The sequence below is a fragment of the Falco punctatus genome, assembly GCF_963210335.1.
Source record: "Falco punctatus genome assembly, chromosome: 4".
Taxonomy (NCBI): Eukaryota; Metazoa; Chordata; class Aves; order Falconiformes; family Falconidae; genus Falco; species Falco punctatus.
This window is the reverse complement of record NC_137583.1, coordinates 55,982,221-56,003,160: the sequence shown is the minus strand read 5'-3', so window position 1 is coordinate 56,003,160 and position 20,940 is coordinate 55,982,221. Positions and strand designations below refer to the sequence as shown.

The 20,940-nt window shown below is 38.3% G+C and overlaps 1 protein-coding gene across 3 annotated transcripts in view; it reads right to left on the bottom strand.

Moving 5' to 3' along the window:
- Positions 1 to 20,940, bottom strand: part of CTDSPL (CTD small phosphatase like) — an 84,699-nt gene that overhangs the window by 6,967 nt on the left and 56,792 nt on the right. For 2 of the 3 annotated variants that reach the window (XM_080383021.1, XM_080383022.1), the window contains 4 exons: positions 15,645 to 15,746; positions 10,605 to 10,661; positions 3,235 to 3,327; positions 1,427 to 1,612 (listed from right to left, as the gene is read on the bottom strand). In XM_080383021.1, the coding sequence (XP_080239147.1) occupies positions 1,427 to 1,612; positions 3,235 to 3,327; positions 10,605 to 10,661; positions 15,645 to 15,746 (438 nt within the window). Of the gene's footprint in view, positions 1 to 1,426; positions 1,613 to 3,234; positions 3,328 to 10,604; positions 10,662 to 15,644; positions 15,747 to 18,989; positions 19,044 to 20,940 lie in introns of all 3 variants that reach the window. The other variant, XM_080383020.1, reaches the window with a different exon arrangement.

The window sequence follows — 20,940 nt, the reverse complement described above, 5'->3', positions numbered from 1 at the left end:
AACATAAGACCTTGAGCACACGTTCAGAAAGTAACGCATGTAATAACACTCCTTAAATACGTGGGCTGGGTTTGGGGAAGGAGCTCTGTGTGTCTTCACTAAGGAAGTATACTGAGGTCTTCCAAAGAGTATCTTGGATCTTGTTACAAGCTCTGGTTTCTGCACAGGCTCGAGTATCAGTTAGCTAGCAGCACTTTTCCATACGTGATTAAACCACTCTGACAAGGCCCTTAATTTCACCTCCCAAATTTCTACAGCTTGTTATTTTCTTGGCACTGAATTCCGACATACCAAATGATGATCTGGATCAGGTTTTTAATTTTAACCATGAACATAAATTAGAGTTACATGTCCTGGTTATTATAAACAGCAGCTTTAAACCATGTGTGGCACCAACCAGAAAAACATTTTCACCCAATCACTTTGGGCATCAGAGTATTAGGATCCAAACTTAAAAGCTGACTGCTGCAAGACAAATAGCTCACATTAAAAAAAAAAAATTCTGGAGAGGCAGGACCATGCAAAATAGGGTTCTTGCTAAAAATTTCCTACGTTAATTTTAACAGTTCACATGAAAGGCAGTCTAAAAACATCAAAGAAAACCCTGCAAAGCCTGGTTGTTTAAAAGTCAGTATATCTAAGGGGACTTCCAGCTTGCTGTCCTGGCAGCTATAAAACAGATGTAAGCATCTGTACTGATTGCAGGAATGGATGGAGCAAGTGCCAGACCATTCCATCATAGCTTCTGGAGTTGATATGAAACACACAGTGAAAATGTACATTGCTCCTAATTATTCTCCCTTGAAGTACTGTTGCCTGCCTTTTATCATTATTCCTAAAACCTGAAGAACTTGTTGACTAACATTTCTAATTATGAAGCGAGTTAGCACAAAAACACTTAAAGGAGAAACATAACAACACAACAGGATCTTGATTTTTTTTCCTCCCCTTAGCCACGAATACAGAACTCAGATAGTAACCAGTAAAGCATTAATTATCTTGTCTAATATTTTTTTTATCCACACAATGAAAAAAGATGGGAGTATTAAAAGCAGTTCAAGTAAACCATTCATAATCACCACTCCAAAGAACAAAAACTACGCCGGAGGGCAGCTTCGCTTTTTAGAGATAGGTTAGTTATTCAGGTTCTACACCGCTTGGTATTTCTCAAAACTGATGGAGTTCATGCCAAAAGCTAAAACCGAAAGCAGACGAACAGTCACTACTATGACACACTGTCAACATCAGTTTGCCCTAGCCCTTCACCATTTGGCAGTGAATACCAGAACCTACCTGCAGTCTAAGAACATACAGAAACTAGTACAAGTTAAGTGTTCTGAAAAGCTATTTTCTGAATCAGAAAGTCTGGGCAAGGACCAGAAGGATAAAGTTACACTTGAGTACTTAAAATACTAAGAATACTTACTGCATTTTCAGGGTGGAAGATGTAAGATGCAGGAGAATTATCTACTATAATAACTTTACTCAGCTCACGTCCCAGTCGACTCAGATCCTTCACGTAATTTCCTCGATGGAAAACACAGGATTCTCTAAAGAGCCTTGCCCTGAACACACCCCAGCGATCCAGTAAGTCAGCTACTGGGTCTGCATACTTAAAAATAGAAGTTAGAAACACAAAGTTAGCAAACTGCAGATAAGGCTAATTCACAGAACTATACAAAGAAGGCACACACAATAATTTCAGATAGAATGCCCTTTCTTCATTTTCTTCCCTGTTCCTTGTTAATTAACTTACATGCCTGCAAACCTGCAGTGATTAATTGGGAGATAACAAAAAGTAGGACAGTTATCTTTTTGTGGAAGGCTAACTTGCACCCTAATATTTTCTGTGATTTATTGATTAGGTTTTATTCTTAGGGCCAACTTACAGTTACCTAGAATTTGATGGATCCAGAGTTCACAACTAACGTTACCATAAAACCAGCCAATGCTAACAGAAAAACTGCATAAAGCTATTTCCACAGCCCATTCATTTCCATGTGCCTCTGAAGACAAACTGCAATGAATGAATCTGAGCTTGATGTCGTTTTTCAAATGATGCCCTTGGAGCGACTGGGTCAGTAAGAATCTTCAGATTACCAAAATGCATAATTGGGCAATAAAAGATCAGACAAAGATGTTATTACAAAAAATGCCCATACTGGGAAATTATCATTTTATATCTAAGATGATACTTTGAGTGAGGCACTGCTTAGAATCCAACAACTGATATAAACTGTCCAAGGAAAAGTATCCAAATAAACTAGAACATGAAATAACCAAGTACTTGACAATGGTAGTTAAAACTTACAGGAGTTACCATTTTCCTATATTTTAAACTAAGAAACAAAAACTGATGTTGAAATCCATCCCAATTTAGCTATGAGAACTGTCAGACATCTAACTTCAGTATGAAGTTATTCCATTATTTAGGATTTTCACAATGTGGCTGAACAGAACACAGGAATGAGAGTGCAGGGAGGATTCCCCTGGTCAGAAGGCACTATATAGCAGATCAAACAGGGTCCTGCACCCTTCCACCATCTCTACGCTAAGTTGGAGTAAAAGCTTACTAGGGGAGAGTATTACCTGGAAATAATCAATATGATTTTACAAACAAAACCACCACAAATACAATACACTGAAAGAAACGAAGAACTTCAGGTGTCTACTACTGTAATGTCTACCACAAAACTACCTACGAGGTACTACTGCTACTGGAGACCAGAGGGCACAAAATATTCCTGCTGATGTTTCAAGCGTCGCAAAATGTCTAATTTTCTAACTTCAGATTGTAATTGCACCTTGACAGAACAAAAACGTGTTCCCAATTTTCAGACACAGTAAAATTTCTGAATCACTGGTTGATCATGTAGATAGCATTAAATACAGTGTATTTTATTTCATGCCCAACTTTAATATACTGCTTTACTTGCACGCTATTTGTTCTAATTTCTCACTATAACCATGGTAACTTGGTAAGCCTTTCATATTGGCATTATGAGCAATGCATGGAGGCTACATTATGAGACAAGCCCATATGTGATGGTGTTACCATGGAAACACTTACCCACACACTAGCAGACAAAGTACACACTGTCAGACAAAGAAGCAGAAAAGAAGGGGAAAAAATTAAGATAGTACCAACTGTGGAAATAATTATCCATAGAAAACCCGACCAAAAGTCCACTGATCAGCGCCGTAAGGGCTAATGAGATGGAGAGAGGAACATACCTTGGCTAGACTGGCTGTGAAGAGTACACATTCAAAGAGCTCTCCCATCCTCTGAAGAAACTCATCCACATGTGGTCGTTTCAATACATAAACCTGAAATGATAATGACTACTTAGGTCAAATGATGTTTAAGGTAAAAGGAAAGGACAAAAACAACCCCCAAACACTCCTGTGATCCTAACACTTGAAGAAACAAAAGGTAACGTGGAAGCAGTTCAAATGAAATGCTGAAAGGAAAAAAAAAAGTATACAAGATGAAAGTAGTCATCCAATAATGAGAAATTTGAATGCATGGGCTGCCAAGACCCATGCTGATTATGCAATTGCAAATACTGTGCATCATCTGGAGTGATGCTTCTTGAAAAATCTCATTAAAGGCAAAGAGTGAAAGTAGGGCTTCTCAAGAAGCGAGGATTCAGGTCTCTTAACAGACCCTATTTTGGTGCTGGTGTCTTCAGTCCTGAAGAGCTTTACAGAAGCAATAAATCTGATGAAACCTCTGCAATAACAGGAATAGCACAACAGGGAACTGTTTTCTTCCTGTGGCTAATTCTTTCATTTTTTAAATTCCAGACAGTAAGCACTGTCTCTCACTATGGATAGTTACTGGTTACCTGGCTCTGCAGACAAGCTTTCACCAAAAGTCTTCACAGCACCATGCCAAATGTCTAGCAAATGCTGCTTTCAGAATTCAGTGATGAAGTCTACAGCACCTTCTACTGGGACCTTGCCTTAAAGATGGTAAATACTCAGGATCTCTCTCCTCTTGAGCAGCTTGGTTTCAGCAATGCTACATTGCCTTTCTGCACTGACAACCATACAGGCAGCTTGGCTGCCTACTGTCAACAACCTGATTAATAGGTGTCAGAGCCTCCTCGCCTCTCCTTCCAGAGCAAACAAGATGATCTACAGTCACAGAAAATACCAAGATAAGATAACTGCTGCTCAGAAAGCTCAGAAGTAGTTCACAATATACTGGGAAGAATGTACGGGGAAGAGGGGAGTCTGCTTGAAAAATACTTATTTATCTTGTTTGCAGTTAGATTAGAAGTTTTAGAGAAAACACTGGCAGCATTTTATCTTTCTCTGGCAACTAATCCTTAATACTGGACATTTCAAGTGGAGAAGTCTGGCACAGAACTGAATGCAGGAAGAATTGCAAGACTGATGCAATTCCAGTAATTTCTTTCTTTGATATGCAGAGCTAAGATTAATTGTATGTATTTTACTAGATTCATATTCATAAAGAGGAAAAAAACATAAGGCAGCCAGAGAAAAAGCCTGAAGGAGAAAAATATGGAAGTGCCAGCTTGAACTGAAGTGTAACCAAGTCCTTAGCAAAAAAAGAAAAACAGTTGTGGAATAGGGACCCGAAACTGAAAACCTAAATCTGAAAGCAAAGTTTTATTAAAAACATATATGATGCAGCTGTACCTCAATGACTAAAGCAGAAATGTTAATTACTTTTCCACTTAATGTAGCATATAGTGCAGAGCATGAAGACTTCACTTTAAGTTACTTTTATGCAGCTGAACTAAACTATTTCTGGCCCCTCCAATTCAAGCAATATATTCAAACTTTGATACAGATGACAATTTGTAACTTTTGATTTGTAGTATTTTTTTCAAAACCACAGCAGCACCTAACCAAATAAATGTGACATTTTATGAATTAAAGACAGTTAACAGATGCACTTCAACACCATTCTCCTTCCAGATAATTACAGTGGTTTCCTGTATTTCACTAGGCATAAAGCAAGTAATTTCCTCTCCTATAACAATGCAATTAATTTTTCACTTCAATCTTACTAAACAAAGTTGTTCTGTACTATTTCCTTTCCAAATTACACCTTCAAATTTTTTAAAGACACAAAGAGAATTGCAGTTCCTCTGTATTTGGGTACCCAGAAAGAAACTATCTGACTTGCCAGTTATAAGAGGAAAGACAGCAGGACGCAAACTACTCCTTGACTCTACAGTTCATAATCAAGTCCTTCATTCTTTAGCCTTAAATTATATTCCAACGCTTATTTTTGAGGCCACAAAAGGGACACTCCAGAGTCTCAAAGTCATGCTCGGATAGTGACTGCTGGAATTTAGTATTTATTTCCCTTTCAAAACCTAGTGGCTTCAGCCACAGCAAAAGAAGCCTCCTCTTCACTCTCCATCCCTATCTATGCCTGTGTTGAAGTATTTCCACTTGGAATGTGATTACGAACTCCAAGCCAAGGATATGACTTTGCTGCTTGCAACATAACCCACCTCCTCCATAAAGACAGCATGCAGTAAATCAACTCAGTAGCTACAGACTGAGAGCTCCTTAACCACAGTCTTGCGGACAGGAGTGGCCCTATAAAAGCAAGGATTTGCAACATATGCTCTTTTGGCAATTTGTTGGTGTCCTAATACTGCATCTAGTCAGTATTAGCTGTAAGTACACAGCATTTTAAGCTATATTGTCTCCCTTCTGCAGTTTAGATCTCCTGATTCACCACAGAGCACTGTCAATCTCCTCTGCTTGAGTTTCTCTTGCTGTTTGGCCTTAAATCTTATCTACTGGGCTCTGGCCAACAGCCCCACTTCTCATACCTGATTAATCATAAATATGATCTCTTAGGATCAGGTCTCACCAATTTTTTCCCTTAATTCTCTCCCTCTCCATAAAGCCCCAACTTCTTCACCTGTGTTTTTTAAATTTTTTATTTTTGTTTAGCACTGTTTTTTCTGCAGAACAACATATCTTAATACTCTGGATGGTTATTCTCCTTGAAGTTTTGTGTGTTTTTTTTTTTTTTTTTTGAGAAGTCCTACTTAGACTCTGGAAGAAATTTCAAGTGTACTGGTATCCTGGGCTACAAAATCTCTTTGGTTTACTTCACATAAAAAGCTTTCTTCAGCTGACAGTGCAGCTCTTTTCTCCTCTTCCTCCTCATTTGGAAAATTTTCCCCTTTACTTTGTTAGCGGCTGGACTTGAATCTCAATGCCGCATGGTTATTTGTGGCTTGGCTTTCTCCTCTGTTGCCTGATGTCTTCAGTTTAAGCCTCTAGACTAACTGGCTCCTGGCATTTTTCTGAGATTTATATACAGTCTTCAGGGCATTAAAGAACAAAACCCCCCTCCAGTTTTCCTGTATCGTATGCTCACTAATTTCTTCCTTATCAGTAAGAATTCAGAGGAATACAGTCTTTTTTTCTCTTTTTTCCTTTTTTTTTTTAAGTTTAAAATGAACCCTACTCTTAAAATGTTAAGGCACAAATCAGGCAGTAGGTCTGTTTTCACAGGAATCTGTACTTAAGCTGCTAATGGCAGAACCCAACCAATGATCTTTAATTGTTTTCGAGCATTTGGTATTTCCACATACATTTTCAATACCTCAAAGCAGTCTTAAAAAGACTCAGTATTTGTAAACCAAAAGAGAAACCCAGCTCAACTGTAATCAATTAAACAGGTCACAAAGAACTGCCTTTCAAAACAAGATTTACAATAACGAAATCTTCAAGTAATGACAAAGAATTCTGCCTGTGACAAATTCAAGCTCCCGTAACGTCCTGTTTTGTGGACTAGGTGCATCTTCTTAACAGCAAGCAGAAATTATCGTGTGTCCTTGAGGCTCGTCTTTCTGGTTCACGCAGTTGTGGTTGCCTCCCAGTGCAAGTAACCAAGAATAGGCCAGCTAGAATGGATACAGCCTATCCTGGATTACTTGAACCAGGCCACAGCCTTCTGTAAGAAAATCAATACATTTTGTACTTCACAGAAAGGAAGTTTATTATTCAAACAGCATTTCCCCTCACCAATAAAAAACATTTTGTACGTTACATTCAAGGTATGCATGGAAACATTTCTTTAGCTTTCAACAATTAAACCCAAGCAATTGCTAATTGAATTAGAACAGCATACACAAACACTTAAAAACTGGTTTTACTCACCTAATAAATTACATTCAAGAACGAAATTCCAAGCAACACCAAATCCAACTCTGCCTGGCTCTTTACTCTTTGACAGTGACAGCAAGGCACAAAGGCATTGCAAATCAATTTGGATAAAAGAAGAAGGAGCACCATACCCTACAGATCTTCGCTCATGGGCGATTAAAGCTATACTTGATGCACAGTTTCTAATCTGGGGATTGTGATTGCCCTGCACTTGTTACATGGGAAGCATGCTCCAAAAGAGAGGACATGTTCTTGCAGAAGTTACGTCAAGGGTACAAAACAGGTTGAACATCTTTCTCCAGCCACTACTTTCACCCTCAGCAACTTCCTCTAAAGGGCACTCTCAGTTGCAACACATTTAACTGGACTTCCCAAAGTTTCTCACCTATAATTCAGTAGAGCAGGGGACCAGCTCTGACTTCCTTTTATTCAGAGAATTAAAGAGAAATGAGAGAATTGGCCAGAAAACCACCAGCTTGCATTAGAACTGTGCTTTTGTATCTATGCCATTGTTTCCAACAGAAAGTGTGGGATTCACCTCCTGTAACTTCATCTGCCCTGTAAATGGGTGGATGGGCTGAGTCTCTGCAGGCATCTAAAGACCCATAACAGAATGAGAGGGACCTCCAACACAGGAGTTATTTTCTTGTAAAATAAAATGACCAATCCTTTCTAAAGACAAGGTAAATGAAGCTAGAGAAAGAAAGATGGGAGAGGGAAAAGAGGTGTTCAGAAAAGCTATTTTTTAATCTAGGGAAGCTGGTTTACCCAAGCACCCATCAAGATTATGATTTAAATTGTCTTCCCTATAGAAGAACAAGAATCTCTCTGGCCTTTGGATTATAAATTCCGTAAGTGAAAATAAAATCCCGAACCAAAGGCAATCTTCTTTGAATACCTCTGTTGCACAACAAAAAATTACATTTACCATGAACAAAACTTGCTCGGTAAGTCTCAAAACTCTTTCAAGCATACTGAATTTGCCACAACTTGTATTTTTGGTATACGAGATCTGAAGCATCTCGTATAATTTCAGATTTCCTTCTGAATGGGCACTTCTGAAATGGGTGTTCTCCACTTGATTTCCATGGGGTTCTGTCTAAGGCAGAGTTCAAGTACAACAATACTCTCTCAGACAATCTCCTGCTTACCAAGATACTAGGCTTACTGGTAAAGCAGGTAGGGATATGCACCACGGACAATATGGTTCCACAACATATGCTTTCACATATCCCATGACGTTTTAAAAATGCGGCTGTATTTCCCAATGCCAATGATTAGTATATAAACTGCTTAAGAAAACGGACAAGCATTATACAGATGACAAATTCTGACAGACAAGAAAACCTGTTGATAGCTGTTTGCTTATGCTCTAAGTGAATACAAAAATTCAGGTTTGAAGCAGGAACTGGTTGTCAAAGCTCTACAGCCTGTGTTAATGCACATGAGACTAAGCCAGAACAGCCACTTTTGCCCTTTAGGTTATTACAGTTTTTTTTAAAAGACTGCTGGCTAGCAGTACACTACTTTGCCTGCAGAGGAATTACAAACATGGGAACCCAAGACTGCCTGTTCTGCATAAATACTATATAAATTACCTTTATTTCAAGGATTGCAAAGTCCTCACAATTAACTTTACTTCTACCGCCCTGATGCAACTGAGATATTTACCTATTTTAGAGATTAAGAACTTGAAATACAAAGAGATTAAGCAATTTCCTGGAAAGACGAAGGAAGTCTCCAGCAGAGCAGTCAGACTAACTTCACTTGACCTTCTCTGTTAAGAGCATCCTTCCTCCTGTTCACATTTAGGGTATGCACAGATCCACTCCCTTTGACCAGGTGTTTTGTTTTCTTTTGTTGTCTCCCATATGCAGTCATCTCAAGTACCTAGCTGCATTATGCTTGATGAAGAACCTGAAAGTTTGCAGCAGGGAGTGGAAAAGCGACATGTTTTTGAAATGCTTGACTGTTAAGCCCAGCCAGTCTTTTATTGGGTTTTGTTTCAAAATGTAAATATACCATCTTGACAAGCTAAGTGATCACAATCCTACACAATTCAAAACTGTTAGGTCCCCTCTTGAAAGCGATCTAGAAAGTTTTAGGAGAGAAAAAGTCCACATTACAGCACCAAACACAACTAAAGCCCAGGTCAAATGAGGACCAACTATACCACAATATAAACCTCCCAAACCATCACTTACATGTTTTAAGCATTCAGTGCTGGTGAACATTACAGGTTTAAGTACCCTAGGTATCGAATTTTTCTACATAAAACAGGCACAGTTGAAAAACTGTCAAAGCAACTATCACTTTAAAACACATTTCAATCCACTGACTGATATTTAGTATATCATTTAAAGAGTGACAATTACACAGACTGTTTTCATAATAGGAAATTAACACTATGACCTATCAATTGTTCTAAGATCAAAATACGAACCTATTTGTCCAAGTGAAAATAATTCACATAAAACACAACATTTCAGAAATTAAAGTATTTAAAATCTACATTAAATCACAGCCAGGGAAGATCTGCAACTCAGTAACTGCATTATCTTTAACCGATAACAACCAACAGAAGCCGTTTCAAACAAATTGCAAGATTCATGTATCAGGAAGGCTCAACTTCACATTAGCCTGTATAACCCATCTCCAGCAAGAACTTTAATGTCTGCCTGAAGAGGAAAATTTATGGCGCTGTAATTTCTCTCATTCAGTGCTTTCTGAGATGACTACTGATTAAATACACTAAAGCTAAGGCACCAAGATACATGAAGGGGATTGATTTTCAAATTATGGGTATTTTGCATTTACTGAAAACCATTTCAGAGTCTTAAGTGAAGTTCTTACAGAATAAGACATAAAAATTAGTCTCCTCGTCAATTTTGTCTGGACCTTTTAAAGATGCTGAAGTATATAAAAAGCCTTATCAGAGGAACTTAAATAACTTAAAGAAAGAAATGGGGACAGAACTTAAACACAGATTGCTACAGAAGCTGAAGAAATGTCTGTTTTTCCTTAATATTTTAATAAAGCTTTGTCCATATGAACTACCAAACAGACATTAAAACCAACTTCTGTCCTGTTTATCTGTGGACAGAATGTGAAATGCAGTATTCAAGTAGTTTTTTCTGGGCCTAGCAATGTTTGAAAACTCATCCCTAGTGTATTTCCCGTTTGAAAATGTTTTAAAATTGAGAGTGAAGTATTGAAGTCCTGAGAGACATATTCTGGAGAACTGAAAAAGTTAAAACTGAGACTTAGTAGTTAGAAACTACATATCTGATCAGACAGGGACACCTCTCTGGATGATACATTCCAGTACACACAGCTTTTGTATTTTGTAAAAGGACATGCTATTGAATGTAAAGCAGCAAATGGAGAATGATAGCACTCTGGGACAGCTCCATCACTAGAACAGCAGCACTTACCTGATGTATTGTTCCATCAATTTCAACAGGAACGATGAAATCAGCATTGCTAATTGGCTAGGAAGAGTGACAAGGAAATAAATCGACATTAAAAATAAGATCATTAGAAGGGAGAATTCAGAGGCATAAAAGAGACGAGCACTTACTTCTCAGGAACAAGTTAATAAGCATTATTGACTACACAGATCCACTCTGTGTGCGCACCCTTTACACACACGTAAGTCAGAAGCCTTACACAGCTGTATTCACCAGATACTGCACTTCCCTCTTCTCTTGTATTTTTAAGGTTTGTACAATGTAATATCCATTACTGCTTGAATAACCCCCACTAGCACTGACAGTGTTTGCCAGGAAAAAAAAAATCTATTTGGATAACTCTTTCCTCAAGTCTGTGTGGATGACAAAGAAATTCAGCTATGTGCTTCGCGTATTCTACTCTGGGTCATCAATCAGTAATTAATTAAAAATAAAGATAGTGGTAAAAGTAATACCAAACAGTTATATTTGAATCAGGAACTGCAACAAGCTGCAACACGACTGAAGTCATATAGTTAAATGATTCTCAGGATGCGATGCTTCAAGAACATGCTGTATCAAATTAATCATGTAAAACTTAATTCAAAAGGGAAGTGCAGGCACACTCTGAGCAAGGTCTTGAATCCATTTTTCTAGCCTGCTGATTACAACTTATTTCTTAAGACTTACCATGAAAATCTGCTTTCCAAAGTAATTTTACTTGACCAACAGAAAAGTGTCCTTGCCGACAGTTTAAGAGTACACAATCTAATCTTGGCTACTCAGCAGTGGTGGTGGGGGAACACACTGCTGACTGTTCAAGTGGACATCAAATTTGGCAGAACCCTCTAGTATGGCTCACGCGTTATGTCCGCGATAAAAAAAAGATCACGTAAACATCCCTGGCTGTAGTTTGTAACTCGTTCCACGGTCTGCAGCTTGGAAATGGCTGAGACTCAGAGCTGCCAAATAGAGTTTTAATGTGACTGATTGACAGACAATACGCTTCACCGGTAACAGCCTAAAACGAAGGCTGGGAGTAGTCTGGCTGGTAACTGGTAAGGCATTACTAAGCTAAGGCTGGAAAACCTCTGCACTCAGCTCTATTAAACTCGTACAGACTTTCCCACCTGGTTTTCAGGATGAGCTAACAGGCTGATCTCAAGTACCACACTAAGGAGGTGCCTCTGAACAATCCGTGAGAATAGAAACAGCCTTCAAACCCATTGTGGGGGGAAAGGGGGTGCCAAGAAAGCAGAGAAACAGCCAACATAAGGAGCCTTGAGAAGCAGATCACAAACTGGTGAGTCTATGCTCTATGAAAAATGGTAGGAAAAAAGAATCTTGCAGTATTAAACTGACAGCACCACTTTGACCCCATTCCCTGGAAAAGATGAGATTCCAATTCCAGCGTCAAACGAGCCTCCTGGGAGGAGAGCAAAATGACTGTAAGAATTTATAAGAAGGGCAACACCCTCTCTCAGCAGCAAAGTAATAAGAAAGATGGTTTGATCTGACATCTGCAAGTGCTGTGTCAGAGGGCAAATGAGAAGCTACACTGAATCTACTCATCCTGACCAACCAGTAAAGGCAACCAAACCTCCAGAGCAGCTGATGTTGGAAAACTCCATCTTGTCGATGACCGCTGCACTAGTATGATCTAAAGAATTCCTCAAATACCCACACAGATAAAATCTAGTTATTTTTGGGTTTAGCTGACATGAAGCAATTTCCAAGATATATTCCCCTTTCTGCTTCTGAAAAAGATGGAGGGGAGGCTCCCATTCATTACCTGCTTGAAGCCCCTCAGACAGAGGAGATACTCTGCAGCACCTTTAATAGCCACAGAACAGGTACACAAAAATGTTCTAAAGCTTCACCTTAAGAAACCCAAACGAACTGTCAATAAGACCCAGCCACCAGTTTTCAAGTGGGTGCCAGCTCTGTGCATACTTTGAAGAGACTTGCACACACTTGAAGAATTTATATATGCATGACTCCCTTAAGCAAGATAAATATTCTGTAGCAGCAGAAAAAGAATAGGTCACTGCAAGTTGCTAAGGTTTTGAAGCCCACTGGTAAAACTACAGCTATTACTAAACTTTTGTAACAGGAGCAACGCCAACCAGATGTCAGAGAAAACCACATTCTGTTTAGACAACTTAGTTTTTGCTAACAAATAAAACTCGCCCTTAGACTTTGTAACACTAACCAAACTACTCTTAACTACATTATTTGCTTCCCCCGCTTCTACTTCAGGTACTATGTAGCTTTCTTGTTGGCACAAGTGGTAAGGAAGGGAGCATGGACTGGGGTTCTGTGTTCCTCTTGACGGGAAGACAGGAGAGAAAAGTCTGCAAGAATTTGCTGGATAAAGGTTTCTGGTGTTGCACACCTGAAGCATGTACATGCCTTGAGTGGGAAGCACAGAGACAGTGTGAAAGACAACAATGTATTTCCATGGAAAATTTTTACTTCAGTTAGAACTGTTTCTATTTAATAAAAAGCTTCAGTGTTTTAAATGTTGTAAAAGTGTTTCACAGCCAGTTTTGAATACGATTACATTCCAGACTTGCATGTGGTTTAATTCATTTTATACAAAACCATGTTTGCATCTCCTTGATTTAGTAATTTACGATTTTTCTTCTATTATTGTTTTATGATGGGAATGATAACTATACTGTCTATCTATTCCTTTTTTACTCTTGCCAAAGCACCCCAAACTTTATTCCTTTAATATGCACTTAACATGAAAGACTAGTACCTCCTTGAAGATTCACAAATATGCAGGGGCATAAAAAGACAAGAATTACCCTCCTTCAGATGTTGCTGCTTTCATAAAAAAGCACTTTAAATATTCTGCCTCTCTGGCTTTGTTAAAAAAAATTATCTGCATTTGAAATATGAAGCCTATTTCATAACAGAATTATGAATTCTAAAATATCATGTGTTTTAAATAAACCCTATTGTACTAAAAAATCACAAATTCATGTATGGTTTTACAGCTTTTAAGTGAGGACCTGCCTGGGTTGAGCAGACACGTTTTAGTTGGGGGTGGCGGGGGGAACCCCAACTGAAAGAAACTGCAAAAGTAAGCTGATTATTCAGGCAGAGCAGTGTGCATATAGGCGTTAAACCCACTGCTCTTCTGGAAATCCTTTGTTATTTCTGATGACCACAAATGGTCTTACTTAAGCTGATTTTTTTTCCCTTTATGAAACAAAATCCAAACAGCACCACTGGACAGTGCTTGCCACTGAACAGCTAAAGCCATTTCCTCCAACACTTGCTTTTCTCCTACAGACTCCCACCACAGGACTTCACATCAAGATAAAGCCATGTAGCCATAACACTGCAGAAACTCCAGCATTTGCCTAATTTACTTCACACAGAAAAGGACCGGTTTTCTTTTCCTAACACAAAACATTATTCAAGTGTTCAAGATTAAACAGAATAATCTTTTGATTTTTCTTAAGTATCTACTTAACATCATTTAAATGCCCATTAAATATCATTTGAATAATGGGATGATTAAAATGAGCCCACTAAAAAAGCACTCTGCAATAAAGGCAAACCTCAATCCCAAAAGAAAGGATTTACACTATGTCAACCATTAAACACATATTTTTTTAAAAACGGTTAAAAGAAAATAACCACCTAAACTGAATCTCATTTTGTTTCAAAAACCAGAAAAATCACAGCAGTTACCCACAGCACTCAGAAAGCAAACTTATTTTTACATTTCAGATAACACTAGACTTCATTATTTTTATGTAAATTCAGACTTTTAAATTCAGCTTTCCCTTCCTGCTTTTGGCTCTCATATAACTGGGGAGCCATGGTCCCTCCCTTCCCAACCCAGCTGTGTTTCTGACCTCCGTGGAAAATTCTCTACTGCAAGTTCAGTCTGGGTACAGAAGACAAGGATCTGGCAGTGAGGTTAAGAGGTTCCTGCATGCCACCACAAACTGTTACATACCATTTGGCACAATAAAGAGAGTAATCTCTTCGTTTCAGTTTGAGGCACAGGAATGTTTGTTCTAGTATCTCCATATAAGGTCTTCTTTAAGTCAACAAAGACAGGCTGTTGCCAAAATCTAACCACAACATGAATCATGGTTTGCGTATTTAAATGCTGGCAACTAAATATTGCAGGATTAAAATGCTGAGTTTATGCTAGCAGTGAAAAATGGAGCGCAACCAAAACTAGAAGACTATGAAGTTGGTAATTCTAGTTTGCTACTAGTAAGGAAACATATTATTAATTCTTATAAATTCTCCAATCGAAGTACAAAACTATATACTGACACTGATGAGAAATGCTAACAGTACTCTGAGCCAATTTAGGTATTTTTGAATTCTCCTATTGTAATTTTAGCCCTACTTAAACAATAGAAAAATACCACTACTTCCATCACACACTGAAATTTGAGGGGTTATAGAAGCTGCTTCTAGAAGATGACTGACTCATCAGCTATAGCTAACACTATTTGCTTTACTGTTGTGAAAGCTAATTACTTAAAAACACTTACTGCGATTGGGACGGCAGCTAGATACGGAAAGCAATCTTCTCCAGCAACACAGCACAACAATCACTGGTGCCCCAAATCAACTGGTTTAAGGTATGCCTACCCAGCATAAAGCTGTACTGTGTTTCCACTCTCCTGGACTAACTATGGCATCATGTAAACATCAAAAACGAAACTTATTTTCAGAGCAACAAGTTTTATACCTGTTAAAATACAGGTCTCTGTTGGAATAGTTGCCATTTGAAGCCATAAAGTCAGTAACTACCCCAGGCCTTGTTGCAGTCAGTGTGACTTTCTCAGAATCAAAAAATCAGCAATGTCTGTGTTACCCCCCTTACAGCTAAAATCGGATGAATAATCATAGGGGTAACAATGGGAACTACCAGGCTTCCTGGGAGAGCCTGTAAGACCAGTTAATGTGTTAAGACGCTTAACAGTTCCTACAACATTCACTGACAGATTCAAGTTGCAATAAATTGCTTTTGAATTTACTTACCTTAAATGAACTGTGCACTAAAGTTTCATCTAAATCAATGACCACACACTTCTTCCCATAGTCTGATGCTGTCAGTTCTGGCAGGAGGTATTTAGCTGGTGGCTAAAAACAAAAAGAAAAGAGGAAGACAACAAAAAAAAGTAAAACCTCTATTGAAGAGGCACTCTTCTGCCAACATCACTATTCTAGTAATTACTGGGAACTGAAATACATGACTCGAAGTTGAATGTTTTTCTGGGCTCATTGCAAGTACATGTATGGAAATCAATGGCTCACGCAATACCCATATAGACTTTTTTCCTTTTTTTTTTTTTTTTTTTTTTAATGAGAAACTGACTTAGAATGATCTCCAAAGCACTGGAAATGAAAATGGCAAAACACCATCACTAACTAAAAACCCGAGAAAAACAGGACATTTGACAGAATGGTATCTTTTTCCAGTGGCCCTCTTCCTAACACCTGAGGTTTAGTTGCTATCCTGTTTGTTAGGTTATTCACAGTCAAAGCCATTTCCAGCCATATCACACTGATGGACATTTATATAAATGATTTCTGTTTGTCATGAGAGACACTACAGTGGAGAAATCAGTCCTGGAGTAGGACAGCATTAGTAGTTTTATCTTCCAGGGCATATCTCTACTCTCAGTTTTACCACTTGTGAGGGTGCTGACCAAGAGCTTTCATATGGTTACGTTCCCAATCAAGGTATTAAAACTGCGGTAAAGAACCTAAACCAGGCTCTTCTACAGTACGCTGCCCTTACTAGAAAATGGTACCAATTACATGAATTGACAATTTTTCTGAAAGCAATGCAGACAGTCATGTAGTCTTCAGATCGCTCACTCCCCACTTTAACATACCAGTTTGCGATACAGTTATGTTATTTTACACTTTGGTACTGGATGCTTCCTGAAATAACAGGAATGGGAGAGAATGCTTCCACTTAGAGCTGAAACACTCACTTAAAGAGGTTTTTCTTTTTGATGAAGGAAAAGGACCAGCTTTATAGAAAAGTATCAATAGGGAGAAGCTCAAGACTGAGAGGATATTAAATTAATTAAGAATTGGATACAGAATGCTAACTTCATTTTTTTTGCTGTCTTTTTATCTGTTCAGACAATGTTGCTCTGGTAAGGATGCATCTATCATGGTTTTTGTTCTTTTCAATAGCCTTTTGTAGAGGTGGCTGCAGAGATCTGAGGCCACCCCTTTGCAGACAGCGGGTGACAGATGAGTTTGACACCCTGCGAACACTTGCTTTAGCAGCAAGTACAGTTTATTAACCGCTGATCGATTTCAGTCATCTTCAGTTGTTAGACACTGGCCAATGATGCCTACTAAGTTCTTGTTTAAATGAAGTAACTAACAAATGAGATTCTGGACTTAAAGTGCCTTTAGCTGAGGTGTAAGTTATTGGGGAATTTTTTAGGAGTGCTTACTGAAACTGATTTATTTTCTTACAAGTAAGATCAACAACAGTTTGTTTCTTCAGCTAGCAAAATGGAAGCTGCCTTGCTTACAACCCCCTTGCCTCTATGCATTTTCTCTCAGCACACATCTAACAATGACCTTAAAAAAAACCCCCAACAACTTCTGCTTAATGCCTGTAAAGTATCCATCTGTCACAGTAACTTAGGCTGAAATTTATAGGACACCCTTTCAAGGTTATAGACAGTCCCATGTATACATTACTTCAACAACTGCTTGAGCTCCACCACTGCTTGTTTGCAACTAAGATCAGATCTACAGAATTTTGGTTTCTCACTTCTATTTCAAAACCTAAAAGGTATTTAGGCACCCCATCTCAATTTTTCATGTAAGAAGGATCCAGAATTGCAACTTAAATAGACTAAAAGGTTATTGAAAAAAAGCCCCAAACCCATTTAAGACAATCATCTTTAAAACCCATGTTCTGATACTGATTTGTCTTTGAAGAACAGAAAAAGGAAGGAACGTCCCAAGAAAATGTAAGTGTACTTCTTGTTTTAAACAAAAGTTCAGTTAATTTTTGTACTCTTAAGACTTAGTATTTAGTTTTTGACCAAGTTAATCTGAAAAAGCAGTCCAAAGACAGCAATTTCTTCTGCTACGTGAATTCTTTTTCACACTGAAAATATCTATGGGTATCTTTTTATATGGAAATAGATATTCGTTCATATACAAATATGAGTATGAAAAATACAAGCACTGTCTTATCACAAATGTCTTTGTTTTTTATCTGGAAACTAGTATGCCTGTCGCCAAGAAAAGGATGGACATAGACCAAGGGCTACAAAATGTGAGAACCTTCAACTCTGAGAACCTGAATTCCTTGACTGCACGGCAAGAGACTGCCTGTGCCCATCTTCTTCACCCACCTGCAGCTTTGTTTGCTTTCTCAAAAGCAGCACCCGGGAGAAGAAAAGGCTTACCTGCGGCACCTGCACACACATGCTGGTTACTGCTAGTCTCTCTCCCTTTTCACTACTGCCTTAAGAGACAATGTGTAATTATTGACCTAACGATCTACCAAGACTACACCTCAAGGTTTTTCCTGGCGACACTCTCCCACTACTACACACCAACATTCCTACACGCTTTCGCTTCTTGAATTCAATCCGATCCTGTTTTCAAAGACACCTAGTCAACAGTTTGCACACGTGAAGATAAGAATAAATAAATTTTCCATTTCAAACCCCATGTATCTGTTGCCTCAACTCTGAAAACACATTTGCCCCCTGATAATCTAACAGGGATAAGGAAAGTACTCTGAAGCTGAAGGCACTACTAAGTTGCAAGACTGCTAAACATCTTGTGTAGGGCTTTGGAGCAAGGATGACATTTTTGAGGCTTTAGGAACTTAAAGGATTTGTACATAGGGTCAATCCATTTGTTTCGCTGTTCAAGCTTTTCGATCTAAAGCAAATTCCACATGCCAAGAGTAGCAAAGCTTTTAGGCAGAAACACGCATTACTCAATATTGTATTTTAATTTCCTCACTAATGGAGACATATCCAAGCAGAATTCTAATTACCAGATTCCCACCATAGTTAATAGCAAATAGTTATGGATCTTTGATAATTTCTTTTTTTAAACACAGTAGCTTCAAAGATATCTAAGATGATTAAGAGTATTTAATTGTCGCTATCAGCAACCCATATTTACTATGTAATACTCTCTGAAAGAATGCAGACTTCCACAGAACTCAGCAGAAAAATAACATGTGGTATCTCAGTACTGTAAGTCCTAGCTTGGTCTTCAATTCCAACAAGACATAAATTGTATACAAGTTAAAGCTTTTAAACTAGTCACTGTTTGGAATTTATACATTCCAGCCAGGTCTCATGGCTGATCAGCTTAACAGACCTTGTAGTGAAACGACTGCTGCACTGCTTCAGTCCCGTGGAAATAGTATATTCCCTAAGAAAAAAAAAAAAAAAAAGGGGGTGGTGGTGGCAAGAAAACAGGACTTTTGGTTGAAGCATAAACAGCTGGTCAACACAAACCTTTCAGAAAATTACTGTATAAAACAATCATAACTTTTCTTCCCTGTAGGCCCGTATTTCCCACAGAGTCAAGTATCAGAATTAATAAGCCCTTTCTTCGTATACTTGAAATGTTGTCTAGCCTAAGCGTAGCACATTAATTTGCTGTTCATGTTCCCTTCAATTCACGTTTGGTTGCAGTCTACGTAGCTAACAGCTTCTCCCAGCAGTTACACACAGAAATACTCTTATAGAAGATAAATTATTCCCACTTAAAACACAGTTGCCAAAAGATGCTAGCTCCAGTTCTGAAACAGGCAGTTCACAGAATTTTTTCTAGAAAAAATTGTAACAAGAAATTGTTTAAAAGTATGTGAGGATAAGCGAAAAACCAGTATCTCAGTGCTAAGATTTAACTTCTGCAGGGACTCTGAGGACTAATTTTGGTACTGCTCCTTAACACCAGGATTTTAAATTGAACAAAAGAAATGTTCCAACTCATTTAAGAAGGTGCATTAACATGGCTTTGTATTTACATCTACCTTTTTATTCAAAAGAGTAAGAACAACTGCTGAAGTTGCTATGGGTCTACTTTGATTTCTCTACCGTACTCCTCTCCAAACAAAGCTGAGAAAAATCCATGAAATCACAGGCATTCTGAGCTACGCTTAATATGTTTTTGTCAGGTCCATCATAATGTGTCATCTGTTTTTCCTAATTTTGTGTGTGTTTATTTCAGCCCTAAAACTAAGTAATTTTGCAACATCAGAAAAAATTAATTATGCTGCTGTTTAATCTATGCTTTATCTGGGAACCGTTAAAGTTCACCTTTAAAAAAATCCAAAGTCACAGTGTTTCTGTTTTCTAAAGAACCTAACTTGAAGTTGGAATATTTCTTGCTTAGTAGTTATCTCTATCAATAGCCAAGAGAAAATACCTATTACTTCAAGTTTTTAAATAAAGTGCAATTAATACAGGAAAAATCTGACTGAACAGAAGATACACTTCACTGATTTGCACATATGTACGTAAAGCAATGGAAGTTTTCAAACAGGTGACTTCAGCTGACTGACACATTTCATACATGCATGATAAAGCTCCAGAAAACCTTGTATTTTGACTGGAGGCTTCAGCTTTAATGTTTAATGAGTGGGAAGCGGGCACCACTCTTTTCAGAGTCACTAAGGAATTCTCTAAACACTTGATTCCATTTGCAATGAGCCCTGTAAAAAGTAAATGCCCAACTTAATTGTGATTGAGCTGTTTAGAAGATTTTCTTCCTGGTATGTACAATATGTACAGTTCCAACAGCCCACTTCTCATCCATGTAGCAGAGCATCAAGAATCTCTGCCTTAACGGGTCTTAAACACACAGTTAAATGCTGTTTCGCAGTGAACCTCTGGGCTCCAGTGCCGTGCTGAGGACAAACAACCCTTGCAAGACTGACAAAGAGGACTGCTTCCATTTTAGGATTTTTTATAATATAACGTATCTTCGTTCCTACCACTCTCTCCATAGGCGGCTTGCTTCTGTCTTTATTTAGACTATTATGTCCTAATGCTAGCTGGCTTCTGTTTGACAGCCAGAAGTGCTTGTACTCCGATAGTAAATGCGACACAACTGCCTGTGGTTGATGGTCGCTTGACAACACTTGCATGTCCTGCTGGAAGAAGGCATCAGATGGCATCGGAGAAGTGGAATGAGTGTGTTTAAAGTCACCTGCTCACTGTGAACTGCACGTCATGACTGCAAAGATATGCTAATTTTACTAACTTAAAGTGCTGGGAATATAGGTCAGCACAATTACAGCTGGGAAAAAGGAAAAAGCCCC